Genomic DNA, 14,223 nt, shown 5'->3' on the forward strand with positions numbered 1-14,223 from the left:
GCCCATTTCCTAGTGGAAATTACTATTGGGGAAAAATGACCAGTTTGCATTTGAGGGATATGAAAATTGAGATCATTTTACCCTTAAGTCTGTCCTTGAAAACATACACATACTCACCATTCCATTCATTTTTTTTGATATCCACATAAATGAATACAAGTAGATAATATTCTCTATATTTTCACTTAATCACTCATTAAAGACATATTTGAATTTAACACAGTCAGTATTCTTGTTTGAAGTATAATTTATTTGGTATAACATAGAAAAAAATGCCTTTATAGCATAATTTTTCCTACCACTGGCTGCTCAAACATGGTACATTCCTATTCTCTTACCCTTCAAAAACCTACTGGTGTGAATAAAATGGGAATCTGCCAGTAGCCTCAGGGCTATTTTTCCTTTCTCCTTTCCTGTTGAGTCACATGAGTCTCAGAAATTACGTGGAACCTGAGTGGGTTTGGTCAGAATCTGAGATCATCTTGAAAGCAAGGAAGGATTCTACCCACAGAAACTCAGGGGCCGCAGAGGAATCATTTGGCAATAAACAAAAGTTTCAATCGACTGTGGAATTGGCTATCAACATGTTAAGCTGATAGGCAGAAATATCGGTCGCTATACTCAGGCCAGGTCTAAATATTTACAGAAAGCATAATGCGTGTCCTGAAAGATCCGGTTGAACATCTGGGTCACCCCAGCCCACCAGTGAGTGAACGAACCCCTGGTCTCTGTGCTCGTCTGAAGCAGTGGCAGTTGAGTTGCTCGTTTGCGAATGTAGAACCATCATTCACACACATTTCCAAGCACCGGCTTAGAACTGGAGGTGGAAACAATTGTTTCCCTAGTTTTCTTTTAGAAGAAAAGTTTGCCGATGAGAAAAGCGAGCAGGATAGAAATGGTATCTGTGATAGGGCTGTTGACAGCTCTGTGGGCCAAGCTTCTGGTGGTGGTTGTGGTTGAGTGTGTGGTCGACTTGCTTGTGGAAACACTGGAGGTCACAGTTTTAGCAATCTTGGAGGTCAAGGTTGTGGTTGTCACTGGAAAATAACCAATGGCATTAGAATTTCTGCTGGGTGGTAGGGTGGGCACTCAGAAAGGGGGCTAATCTGATGGGATCCGGGAGCCAGATTCATGAACAAAACTCACTAAATACTTCTCAAGTGCCAAGAGTGTGCAGGGGAGGGGGAATGCTAGAGGGTACAGGTGTTAAATAACAAAAATAAAGGAGAAACACTCTCTGCCCTTACAGTCGGCACAGTCTTACGAGGTGAGGGGGAGACTTACTGAATTTATGCAACTGCTGAATTTGTTGTTAGAGTGGGTAGTCTTCCCTCAAATGTCTTTATGTCCTTAATATTATATTAGGTTAATCAGTGCAAATAGGATTCAGAATGGCACACTTTTATTTTCTTCTTGCTAATTTCAAGGGCTTGTAAGAACTAGATACTATCCAGACCCAAGGACTGCTATCCCTTCTTTAAAGGTAGTGGAAATGGCTGGGCTCGGTGACTCACGCCTGTAATCCCAGTGCTCTGGGAGGCTGAGGCAGGCGGATCGCTCAAAGGTCAGGAGTTCGAAACCAGCCTGAGCAAGAGTGAGACCCCTGTCTCTACTATAAATAGAAAGAAATTAATTGGCCAACTAATATATATAGAAAAAATTAGCCAGGTATGGTGGCGCATGCCTGTAGTCCCAGCTACTCGGGAGGCTGAGGCAGTAGCATTGCTTGAGCCCAGGAGATTGAGGTTGCTGTGAGCTAGGCTGACGCCATGGCACTCACTCTCACCTGGGCAACAAAGTGAGACTCTGTCTCAAAAAAACCCACAAAAACCCTGACTCTTTCTGTGGTTTCTAAGGCACTGGTTATTTTTACATGCAGGGTTTGGATCACATGTTGGTTCCCTGAGGTTATCTTGCAGAGAAAGCCAGGCCTGTAGTCCAGGGGGCTTGTCTGATCCTGGACAAACTGGAGCTTGGCAGAGATAACTCCAAGGGTCTGAGTGGACCCTACAGGAGTGTATAAGGAAGAGGAAGAAGGGAAACATCCAGTGATTTACTTAGGCCTATCTAGTCCTCGGTCTGCCTGGAGGGTGTCTTCCAGTTCAGTGGCATTGTCTTCTCTCATTAAGCATTTCCCCAGGATGGATGCCTCTCTGGCATCCCACCGAGCCAGAAAGTTGGCACACAACCGCTTTCTTTCTTTTTTTTTCAACAGAGTCTCACTCTGTTGCCCAGGCTAGAGTGCCGTGGCGTCAGCCTCGCTCACAGCAACCTAAACTCCTGGACTCAAGCGATCCTTCTGCCTCAGCCTCCCGAGTAGCTGGGACTACAGGCATGCGCCACCATGCCCGGCTAATTTTTTCTCTATATATTTTTAGTTGTCCAGCTAATTTCTTTTTATTTTGTTAGTAGAGATAGGATCTCGCTCTTGCTTAGGCTGGTCTCAAACTCCTGAGCTCAAACGATCTACCCGCTTGGCCTCCCAGAGTGCTAAAATTACAGGCATAGGCCACCGCACCTGGCCCGCTTTCTTTTTTAAACTGGATTTTATTAGCCTGGAGCTAAGGGGTCCTTACTAGAAACTACTTTTTTTTTTCTCTTAGCATTTACATAATTACTCATCTCAAAAATGTCCTTGAGGAAGAAAATAACATCTCAGTCTTTTACAGAGGGGAAGCCACCAAGGAAACAGTTAACTTTCATATAATAGTTTCATTAGGCATAATCACTTTAAAATTTGTTGTTGAAAATAATTCTTCTGGCCGGGCGTGGTGGCTCATGCCTGTAATCCTAGCACTCTGGGAGGCTGAGGCGGGTGGATTGCTCAAGGTCAGGAGTTTGAAACCAGCCTGAGCAAGAGCAAGACCCCATGTCTACTAAAAACAGAAAGAAATTAATTGGCCAACTAAAAAAGAAAAAATTTAGCTGGCATGGTGGCACATGCCTGTAGTCCCAGCTACTAGGCCGGGCGCTGTGGCTCACGCCTGTAATCCTAGCTCTTGGGAGGCCGAGGCGGGCGGATTGCTCAAGGTCAGGAGTTCAAAACCAGCTACTCGGGAGGCTGAGGCAGTAGGATTACTTGAGCCCGGGAGTTTGGGGTTGCTGTGAGCTAGGCTGACGCCATGGCACTCTAGCCCGGGCAACAGAGTGAGACTCTGTCTCAAAAAAAGAAAAAGAAAATAATTCTTCCTTTTGAACACATTTTGTAGTTTATGACTGGCAAGAAAATGGACACGATAGTAGGTGTTTTTCAGTGTTTGGGGGCTCATGATGAAGACCTGTTTTGGGGCACTGGGAAAGACTAATGTTTCTTGTTCTTGGTTGAATCTTGTATTTAAAAACTTCATTGAAAACAGATTATTTTTATAGTTTTGATATAAGTCCAAGAAAAGTGGGAAAACAGTATAAGATATGGACTAGGAGGCCTTATTTACTTTCTGTGTGGCCTTAGGCAAGTTACCTATTTTTCTGAACTTCATTTCTTGAATTTGTTATGGCTCCTTAGAGGGAGGTAAGAGAAAAGGAAGGGGGCAGAGACGGAGAAGGAGGGCAGGGGAGCCTCAGGAAAGGGTGAGGTTTGAGGCTACAGACTGTGAAAAACCAGTGGAAATCCCTGGTGGTAGTGGTGGTGGCCAAAAGGCACTTTAACCCTTTGCACTCGGATGTCGAGTGTGACTCGACACGGTTAGCATCGGTAGCAGCTCACACCATGAAAAATTATAGAGATTAAAATTACTCTTTGAATCTATCAATAATTTGAAACATAAAAAAATCCAAATAAATAAGTTTGTATGAAAAGAAACTCCAGTATTTATTATTCTGGGGTATTTAAAAAATTAAATCCTGAGTAGAATAAAGGAATCGAGAAAAAAGCAAGCGAGTGCAAAGGGTTAAAAACCAAGGAACGGGCTGGGTGCGGTGGCTCATGCCTGTAATCCTAGCACTCAGGGAGGCCTAGGCAGGCGGATTATTTGAGCTCAGGAGTTTGAGATCAGCCTGAGCAAGAGCGAGACCCCATCTCTACTAAAAATAGAAAGAAATTAGCTAAACAACTAAAAATGTATGGAAAAAATTAGCTGGGCATGGTGGCACATGCCTGTAGTCCCAGGCTGAGGCAGCAGGATTGCTTGGGCCCAGGAGTTTGAGGTTGCTGTGAGCTAGGCTGACGCCACGGCACTCTAGTCCGGGCAACAGAGTGAGACTGTCCCAAAAACAAAACCAAACAAAAAATACGAAGGAACGAAGGAAATTATTGAGATTTCTATGATATCAACCTTCTTTGTGCAACTCCCCACCCCCACCCTAATTTCCTTTAAAACTCTTTGGTTAAAGTCTACTATACCCGTGAAGGCCTTGTGTGAATGGGAATTCTTTGTGGAAACTGAGGAAGATGTTACTTTTCCTATCAGTGTCTACATAGTATTGTGGAGAAACAGCTCCTGTGGAAGCAGGAATTTGGAGCCACATGTGACTGTGGGAACATAAGGCCCCTGGGAATTTGCAGAAATCTTGGGGAGGGCTATGGTTTCCACAGGGCATGGGGTAAGGAGGTGGGCAAATCTTAGGTAGGTAGCTAGGTGCTGGGAGACTCAAATGATATCTGGGTAACATGTGATAAGACTCTCTTTTCTAGGGCGTCACTTTCCAGTCTGATCGAATGCATTGCCAGGTATGCAGATGGGCTGCAGAGGAACTCACCTTTGCTGTTCAGTTTCAGAGAAGACAGCATGGCCCTGTTGTGCGGATAGACAGTGAAGGCTCTGTGGAGGGCAAATCAATGAGAGAGAATGGTGAGAACCTCACGTGGAATTCACAAGTTCAGCTCACATTTCTGACTTCCTGGAGGATCCCAACCTGTTAATTCCTTTTGTGCTCACTTTCTCTACAGCACAATTAGTAGATCATTAAATATTGGTCTGCTTTGTATTGCCTTGATTAAGATCCTCCATGACCTTAACCTTCAGATGACCTCTCCCATTACCCTACCCCTGCCAACTTCACCACTGTGAACTCCCACAGGCTGGTATACACCTTAGGTCTTTGTTCAAGCCAGTCCCTCTGCCAATAAAACCTGTCCGTGGTCACATCTGCCTGTAAACTCAATGGCAACCTTCTCTATAAAGTTGTTTTTCCCTGTTGTCATTAACCCAGACAGATTTCCATCAGGGAGCTGTGACCACCTACTGAATCGACTTGTTATGAGCCTCTCCCCCCATGGGAGGACCAACTTCTTGAGGGCTGGTTCTGTTGTCAACAATGCCTGGCACATAGTAGGTGCTTAATGTTGGTTAAATGACCTGTACAGCTTGGTCTGTTGTTACTAGATCAATGGATCCGTTATTATACCAGTCCCTTGTTCATACGTGCAACAAATAATTAATGAAAGGACACTACCTGTCAGTCATTGCGCTAGGTGCTGAGGGGGCAGTAGCTGAGCAAGACGTGCCTGTTTTTCACCCTTGTGGCACTTACAGTTTCTTCAGATTTTAAATGAATGATCAATTAACGAGTTAAGTAATTGATCACAGTTGTGATAAATGCTCTGATGAAGTAGAGGAGATTATGAGCCTGTATAACAGGGAGCCCTTACTTGATCTGGGAGTTCAGGGAATGCTTTCTCAAGGAAGTGGTGTTTAAGCTCAGTAATTATTTCTGTGTAGGCCTTGCCTCCCTAACCTCGTTGTAAAGTCTTGTGGGCAGGGACCTCTTCACCGTCCCTTTTGTGCCCTACCCAGCACAGTACCCATCATGGTGGAGTTCCCTGCTTTCTGTGTCTCCCAGAATGTGTGGGGCTCCCCTCCCCTTGAGCTAGCCTTGCTGACCAAGGCCATATGTGCCCATGTGAACAAGCAGAGAGGCCAGCGTGTTGTAGCAGGTGCGTGTGTGGGGAGGGGTCTGGAGGCCACATTGTCAGTGGAGTTGTGCTGTTTGTCTTGCAGGTTGTCGCTGTTTTGTCTGTTATCTGTTGTTGCATGGGGTGTGGAGGCTTTAATAAGGTGAGATGAAAAGGAAGTCCTATCCCTAGTAGCCCATGGCTGGCTTCTAAGCAACTGCTGTCACAGTGAGGCTGGACTGTGGCAGCTCCCTTTAGATTCTCCTCTTGCGGCTCACTCTGGGGGCGTAATAGTACCTCCTGCAAAGCCAGAGTGGGGCAGGAGGGGGAAGAACGGGCTGACAGCATCATCACCATCATCATCAGCTTCCGCAAAGACTTGGCTGTTCACAGTGGTCACAGCCTGATGGTCAGACCCGCCCGTTCAGTACAAAATGGCAGTCTGAAAGCATAAGTACCTCCCAACATTTGGTTCCCAAAGTAAACCCAGCAACAAATCCCCAACTGAGAAAGTGAACACAAAAGGAATTAAGAGGTTGGGACCCTCCAGGAAGTCAGAAATGACAGAGAGGGAGGAGGGAGAGAGGAAGGAAAGAAGGAAGGAGGGAGGGAGGGAGGAGGGAAGGGGAGGTATCTGCATTAAATTTTTGCAGCGTTCCAGGCTCTGTTTCCCTAGTGGGGGAGGCAGAGAGACTGTGGAAGGAGGAGATGGACAAGAGACTCATCATTTCACTCCTGGGAAACGATGGAGCAGGCTGTAGAGAAGATAAGAGATGTGGGATAAATGGGAGAAAAAAAATCAGAGAATTGGGGGGAGAAATATTTCTGACAACCCTCCCACCCTTGCCTCCTCTAATTAAGCTCAGGTTAGTGACCTAAGGTAAGATTTATAGTTTTATTAACTGATTTTGTGTGTGTGTGTGTTGAGATAAATAGTGTCTTTCTTTTGACTGACTTTTGTTTTTAGGGAGGAGAAAGGCTTTAAGTTGAATTTTTTGGTTTCTTAGGAACTGCTTCAGAGTTCTAGCGACACTATGTCAAAGGTCCTTGCTTATTAGCACATGCATGGAAACTAATCGTGGGCTCCCTAATTCTTTCCTCAGATCAGAAAAGCACCACAGACAGCCTTATTGGCTGTTTATAGTTAAAGTATAATCTGAGCTCCCAGGAGGCCTCACCTCAGAATCCGTGTGTTAATTTTGTGTGACACTAGGGAGCTAGTTTTATTACACGGTCATCGCACTTTCGGTTAGTTAGTTATTTCCAAAATGAATCTATGCTTTACAAGATTATTCTCCCTCCAGTCTGAATATGGAGAATTTGCAACAAAAAGGGTTGCTCAGTTATTTCTGTGTGTGTTGCGCATGACTGGTATGTGTGTGTGGCGTGCAGTGTGTGATGTATGTATGCTGTGTGTGCAGTGTGTGTGGTGTTGTGTGTGTGTTGTGTGTTGTGTGGTTTTTGTGTGGTGTGCGTGTGTGCAATCTCCTATAGATGAATGGTATGGCCGAGAACATGGTGAGGCAGAAACGAAGTGCACCTGCTGAATTCTCCATGTCACACCTGGATACTATTTTCAGACCTCCAAGGTCACTGTCAAACTGCATAAACCCAACGTGGCATTTTATTTTTTATTTATTTTTTTTTGAGACAGAGTCTCGCTTTGTTGCCCAGGCTAGAGTGAGTGTCGTGGCGTCAGCCTGGCTCACAGCAACCTCAAACTCCTGGGCTCAAGCAATCCTCCTGCCTCAGCCTCCCGAGTAGCTGGGACTACAGGCACGCGCCACCATGCCCGGCTAATTTTTTGTATATATATTAGTTGGCCAATTAATTTGTTTCTATTTATAGTAGAGACGGGGTCTCGCTCTTGCTCAGGGTGGTTTCGAACTCCTGACCTTGAGCGATCCGCCCACCTCGGCCTCCCAGAGGGCTAGGATTACAGGCGTGAGCCACCGCGCCCGGCCTCCAACGTGACATTTTAAAAGCCCAAAGAGAAGTAAGATAGGTTCTTACTGTAGTTCGACTTCAGTTATGTTCTCAGAATTAGGAGCCACCCAATGTGCCTGGACGAGCATGTTTTGTAAATTTTTCACGTGATACAGGGAGCCGCCGTTGCATGGCTCGTCTGCTCCTTGCCAGGAGCCCACGGTGCTGTTGTTCTTGTCCACCGCTCGCAGGATCACGGAGATGACGCCGTTGCTCACCGGAACCCAGACTAGGAGGAAAGGAAGAGGGGACAATCAGCCACCTGTGCAGCGCGAGCCTCGCTCTCACGGGATGAGAGGAGTGGGACAGAGATGAAGTGCGAATAAAGAGAATGACAAAGAGCGCGTATCTAGAGGACGGTCCCATTGCCGTAAAAGAAGTTGAAAGTCTGGAAGGAAACACGTCAAGATATTAACTGTGGTGATTTCTTGGTAGTGGGGTTACAGATGATTTTTACTTTGTTTCTGGTGCTTTTTTTTGTGTGTGTGTTTTCCAAACGTCTACAGTAAAAGGGGGAGAAAAGAAAACCTCTCCTCTGGCTCTGGTTTTGCTACATGTTGGGGTGAGGTCCTGGGAGTGAATCTCTTTCCCTGTCTTCAGATGAGGGGGAAAGCCTGCTGCCTCTTCTCCAGGGGTTGGGGCGGCACGTGTGGGGACAGGTTGATGCCTGTGAAAGGTCACCTGTGGCCCCAGCAATGCTGATCCTCTCCGAGTGTGTTGGGGGTGTGGGGAGGGGTGCCTGTGAGCCACGGGACGGATCCTGGTACCTGTCGAGGAGCCCCCTAGGGTTCTGCTCCACTCAGCCACGGGCCCCATCCTGGCAGGCACTCGTTGATTTCAGCCTTCTGAGGCGTAATGGGCAGGGTATTTAAAGAGAATATTTCAGTCTTTCCATTTCTGCCCTCAGAAGATCCCTTGTGAGTGAATTCCCCAATGCTAGGGTGGTGTTCTCTCCAGGGCCTTCTCAGCCACCCGAAATTGCTTCAAGCCTTCTTCACAAAGCAAAGAAAATTGATCAGGTGGCACGAAAAGGGTCAGACGGCCCTGGATCTGAATTCTGGTCCTAACGCTTAGGAGCAGGTCATTGCGACTCTGAGCTCCGGTTTCCTTAGTGTTCACCACTCACTCCACAAATATTTCTTGAATGCCCACGTTGCCACCTGGCCTGGTTCTAGGTCTGGGGATAATGACGTTATCCCTCGTTACCTGAGATCACGATGCCTATTTTGAAAGATTCCCGGAAGGATTACAGAGAAGAATGTGAAGACTCTAATATACGGTGGGTACTAGCCAAATTGCAGCTGTTATTCTATGACTTCTAGCACACTGCCTTTCTCCGTTCTAATTGTTAGTTGTGCCAGTCAGGGCTGGCTGACACAGACCAACAGGCCCTGGCTTGCTCAGTGAGCACCTGACGTCTGTCCTAGATCTGTGGGTCAGGTGTGGTGGAAGGTGAAGAATGGTGGCATCATCAGACAGCCATCAAGTCTGTCAGCTCTGCATGGATGTGCCCTTGCTCTGTCTCCTTTCGTCTACTTTCCCCTTCCACTCTGATGTAAGTCCTTCTTTCTTCCCTCCTGCCACCTGCATTATCGGGTTTCTGGTTAGGCTCTTCTCCCCTTGGGGTGCCTTGCAACGTGCCATGGCCAGACCAGACTTCCCCCCACAACACACCCATCAGAGCACACTCCTGGCCAGACCTGCAAAGTACCCTTCCTCCCAGAGCATCTTAACATTTCTGCTTTTCCATTTCTGCCTTTGGTCTGTTGATGACACTCCCAGCATGTGGCTTTTAGGACCTGACAAACCAAGCCTCACCCTGCTGTTTGTATTCTGAATCCATGGGCAGCCGGGCTTCCCCCTGTTGTGCAAATGTACCTACCTCTGGTCTGGAATCCTTCCCTCCCTCTCGTCATGTGTATCATCCCTACTTCCGCCCCAAGATCCTCTTTATCTCCCACCTCTGGATGAATTTAGCCCTCTTTTCCTCTCATTCCCGAAACACTGATGGTTTTTACTGCAGAGTTGATCACTTAATTACATTCTGACCTGTGCTATGCTCTGTGGTTTCATCTGTGTCAGTATTTGGCCAGCCCAGTGTCGAGCACTAAATAACTACTCAGATCGATTCAAAAAGTCATGCCTCTGATGTTGCATGCTGCCCTTAAAGCTGAAAGTTCAGGAAGCAAGGCAGGCAAATTATGTCCCTGTTGCCCAGAGAAGTAAAAAAAGGAAATGGAGGCAGATGCTTGCCCAGCACAGTCTTGATGTAAATGTCACTATACTACGGGTTTCTTTCACTGATACCAAAAAGCCCCAGGCAACCGCTTCTAAGATATTGCTTGAGCTGTGCTTGTCTCCTGGGACCTGCCAAGCCATTTATACATGGTTTACCAATGTTGACATAATCCTAAAGTTTAAAAGAATTTGCAAACCAAGATGAAGAAAAGCTGTTGCTTGGGTGGGTATGTACTCAGGGCTCCCAGAAGTCCTGAGTTCTGGCAAGGACACTCTGCAAGACAGTCGTGGAGCCTGCTATGTAACTGTAGGCGTGGATCTGGCACTTTCCAGCTCCATGGGTGTGGGATTTTTTTTTTTTTTTTTTTTTGAAACAGAGTCTCGCTTTGTTGCCCAGGCTAGAGTGAGTGCCGTGGCATCAACCTAGCTCACAGCAACCTCAAACTCCTGGGCTCAAGCGATCCTGCTGCCTCAGCCTCCCGAGTAACTGGGACTCCAGGCATGGGTCACCATGCCCGGCTAATTTTTTTTTTTTCTATATATATTAGCTGGCCAATTAATTTCTTTCTATTTATAGTAGAGATGGGGTCTCGATCTTGCTCAGGCTGGTTTTGAACTCCCGACCTTGAGCCATCCACCAGCCTCGGCCTCCCAGAGTGCTAGGATTACAGGCGTGAGCCACTGTGCCTGGCCTGGGCATAGGATTTTTGACCCTCAACTTACAACATGCATATAGTAAGTCATTTTGTCCCAGAGCTTTCGCAGCACATTTCTGTACTAAGATGGAATCTAATGAAGTTTGAAGGTGCATGGCATGCGCAGCCATTCAAGGACCCTTAGTTCTTTTCCTCCTTCCCCTTTCCCTGGCTCCACCTAACACCTCTGTAACTGCTGAGATTGCCCCTCCTTTTCCTAGCTCTGCACTGTCAGAAGTCCCCCTTGTCTTCTCCTCCAGCTTCCTGACATGATTGGTTTCTCCAAGATCAGACGAGCTCAGGCACATTCAGGGTGGAGTGGCTGTAGGCTGATTCCTCTTTCTTCCATTGCAATAGCAAAATTTCTCACCTCAAGACACGTAGTCTTGCCTCAGGGGCTTGTAATCTCTTTTGTCTCTGACTCTACCAGGCCCTTCCCCAGGTCACACAGATGTCTACTGGGTGCTCATCTTGAATTACAAGACTATCCTCCCTGCCCTGTCAAGACAATATCCACGGGCTGAGGCAGTGGGGCATAGTTAGCCCTGTCACAACTGAAGCACTTGGTGGCAACCTCCAAAAAAAAATCAGGACAAAAGACAAGCCTGGATGAGTGTGTGAAGTCGTGCGCCGTGGCTGTCCACCTGCCGAAGTCTGGAATCTAGACCGCAAGCGTGGATATCACCATGCCGGTCTCTGCAAGATTTGGTTAGACTTTGAAGAGAGGCAGGTTAACACAGTTGATGGGAAGGAAGGCTCTGAAGCTGGGCAGTCTGTCTGGACGAAGCTGGACACATTTTGGCTGTGTTATTTAGATTCAAGTATAGCTACGTTGCTTATTAGTGACCTTATGCGTATTTTTAACTTCTTTATGCCTCGGTTCTCATCTGTAAAATGGGGATGATAATTGCATCTACCCCTAAAACATATCCAGCACATAGAAGCGTCAGCTCTCCTTACTATAATGGAGAAGGGTCTCCATGTAGTGTAGGTCTCTGAAGCTAGAATGCTGGTTCATCTCCCAGCTCCACTATTTAAGTAGCTCTGTGACCTGAGTAAATCACTTAGCATCTCTGCCTCTGTTTTCTCATTTGCAAAATGGGAATGATAATGGTAAGAACAGGTCATTATTACATGTGAAGCACCATATTTAATGTTGTTATTATGAAACTCATTAAAAAGCATATTCTTTGTCTTGTAGATTTGGCTGATAAAAAAAGGATATTTATAAAAATACTTACTAGACACCTCCAAGAAAAGTACTGGGTTAAGAATAAAGAGACTTAAGATTCGAGAGCTGGTTCTGCCACTTACTAACTGGGAAACCCTGAAAAGGTCATTTGACTTCTCTTGGCTTCAGGCTCCTCATACATAAAGTGGGATAGTAATACTGTCCCTGGGTGGCTCACTAGATTTCCCACCCAGGCAGGGACTAAATGCAAATAATACACCCCTGGAGCTGTGCAGTATATGAGCATCCACAGTGGCACTGTTCTATCGAACAGATTTGAAAAGACTACATACTGTGGTGCTTTGGCCGAGGCTCAGTTAATCTGGGTGTCAGGACTTTGTGATTCCTATGGCTCAGGTTCACAGGGGACATGCAGAAACAGTCCCCTTGCCCCAATCTACTCTCTCACATAGTCTTATTCATTTTCTTTTTTTTTGCATCTGTTTTAAAAAACATGTTTTGTGTAATCGAGCATAGGGATAAAGGGGTATGTTCTGAAATTCTGGTGAACCCGTCTCAGAGAACAAGGGACAGCAGAGAGAATGGTGGCTTCTACTCACCTGTGTAGACCGTGCTCCTTTCGTAGGTGTCTGAATTGACCCTGATGCCTGGGCTGGTGGTGGTGAAGATCTCATCAAAGACCATACAGTTGTCACTGTAATTTGCAGAGGTGGCTGCGGAAAGCTGCAGTCCAAGGCACAGAAGCAGCCCCAGTGGCAGCAGCATGGAATGGAGGCCTGCCATGGTCCGGATCTGTTTGGAAAGTGCTGAGCCTGGAACTGGGTAGGACTGATAACTCACCTGTTTATATGCTGAGCTTCTGGGTGAGGTCATCCATGCAAATCTTCCACCCCTCCTGAAAATATACGGGCTTCCGAAATTTGGCCCAAGGTATCACGGGGAATGAATCACCAGTTGCCATTACCTGTCACCTGTCATCTTTTACCAATTCCAGTTTTGCTCAAGAAGGGGAATGTACTCATTATGGTTTTATTTTGCGTCTCAGCAACTGTTATTCAGAAGGGGTAAATACCAGCAAAATGGAATTCAGAGTTGTGTAATCATCATATGCCTCGTCCGTCTAGAAAGCACTGTTCTTCTCCCTGCAGGGAACTCAGGTATAAGACCATCTTTTCTTGGAATATTACATATCTTCTGTTATCCCTCCTTAATCAAATAAGTCTCCAATCCCCAGTTCACTTCATGACTAGCACAGAACTAGAAAAGCTGTGCTGCTGGATTTATATTTATTTCTTTGGAAAGAAACAGCTTAGGTTTACCTTGATCCTGACACTTTCCTCCACAGCACCATAGAACAAGGAAACTACTAAAAAGAAATAATCAGAAAATATGTTTTTTCATATTCTCCTCTCTGAATTTTATGATTTACTCACTGAAAGAGAAAAGGAAAGAAGTATGCCACCTTGTGAATAGAAAGAAAACAGAACAGTGTAGAATAGAATCAAGGTAATATTTGTAAATGTTCTTTTAAGAGAAGCACTTAAAGAATGGTGGAGTAAAGACCTCTTAAAAATCTACTCCTTTGTAAAAGTAATGAAAACACTAGCAAAATGGTGAAAATCAGGCCGGGCGAGGTGGCTCACGCCTGTAATCCTAGCACTTTGGGAGGCCGAGGCGAGAGGATCCCTCAAGGTCAGGAGTTCGAAACTAGCCTGAGCAAGAGCAATACCCTGTCTCTACTAAAAAAAATAGAAATAAATTAATTCTATATAGAAAAAAATTAGCTGGGCATGGTGGCGCATGCCTGTAGTCCCAGCTACTCGGGAGGCTGAGGCAGGCGGATCACCTGAGCCCAGGAGTTTGAGGTTGCTGTGAGCTAGGCTGATGCCATGGCACTCTAGCCTGGGCAACAGAGTGAGACTCTATCTCAAAAAAAAAAAAAAAAAAAAAAATGGTGAAAATCAACCTTTTCAGGCTGGGCATGGTGGCTCATGCCTGTATTCCCAACACTTTGAGAGGCTGAGGCAGGAGGATCATTTGAGCCCAGAAGTTTGAGACCAGCCTGGCGAACATAACAAGACCCTGTCTCTACAAAAAATAAAGAAAATTAGCTGGGTGTGGTGTTGCATGCCTATAGTCCCAACTACCCAGGAGGCTGAGACAAGAGGATTGCTTGAGCCCAGGATTTCAGGGTTGCAGTGAGCCATGACCATGCCATTGTATTCCAGCTTAGGTGACAAAGCAAGACCGTATCTCAAAAAAAAAAAAAAAAAAAAAAA

The 14,223-nt window shown here is 46.0% G+C and overlaps 1 protein-coding gene across 1 annotated transcript; it reads right to left on the reverse strand.

Annotated features, from left to right (window-relative positions):
- Nucleotides 1–229: 229 nt before the first annotated feature.
- PLET1 (placenta expressed transcript 1) lies at nt 230–12,761 on the reverse strand. Its single transcript, XM_012749541.2, has 4 exons — nt 12,544–12,761; nt 7,847–8,048; nt 4,699–4,760; nt 230–1,037 (listed from the first exon to the last, which is right to left on the reverse strand). Exons 1-4 carry the CDS (start codon nt 12,725–12,727, stop codon nt 853–855), a joined length of 633 nt encoding a protein of 210 aa, XP_012604995.2. The 5' UTR covers nt 12,728–12,761; the 3' UTR covers nt 230–852.
- Between the last annotated feature and the right edge of the window lie 1,462 nt (nt 12,762–14,223).

The sequence above is a fragment of the Microcebus murinus genome, chromosome 4 (assembly GCF_040939455.1).
Source record: "Microcebus murinus isolate Inina chromosome 4, M.murinus_Inina_mat1.0, whole genome shotgun sequence".
Lineage (NCBI taxonomy): Eukaryota > Metazoa > Chordata > Mammalia > Primates > Cheirogaleidae > Microcebus > Microcebus murinus.

Bases quoted from the DNA above. Each gene is read 5' to 3' on its own strand.
- PLET1 (XM_012749541.2), bottom strand. From the start codon at position 12,727: ATGGCAGGCCTCCATTCCATGCTGCTGCCACTGGGGCTGCTTCTGTGC. The intron at 8,049-12,543 runs GTGAGTAGAAGC...CTTTCCTCCTAG, and splicing joins AAGGAGCACGGTCTACACAG to TCTGGGTTCCGGTGAGCAAC. The intron at 4,761-7,846 runs GTAAGAACCTAT...TGCCCTCCACAG, and splicing joins ATAACTGAAGTCGAACTACA to AGCCTTCACTGTCTATCCGC.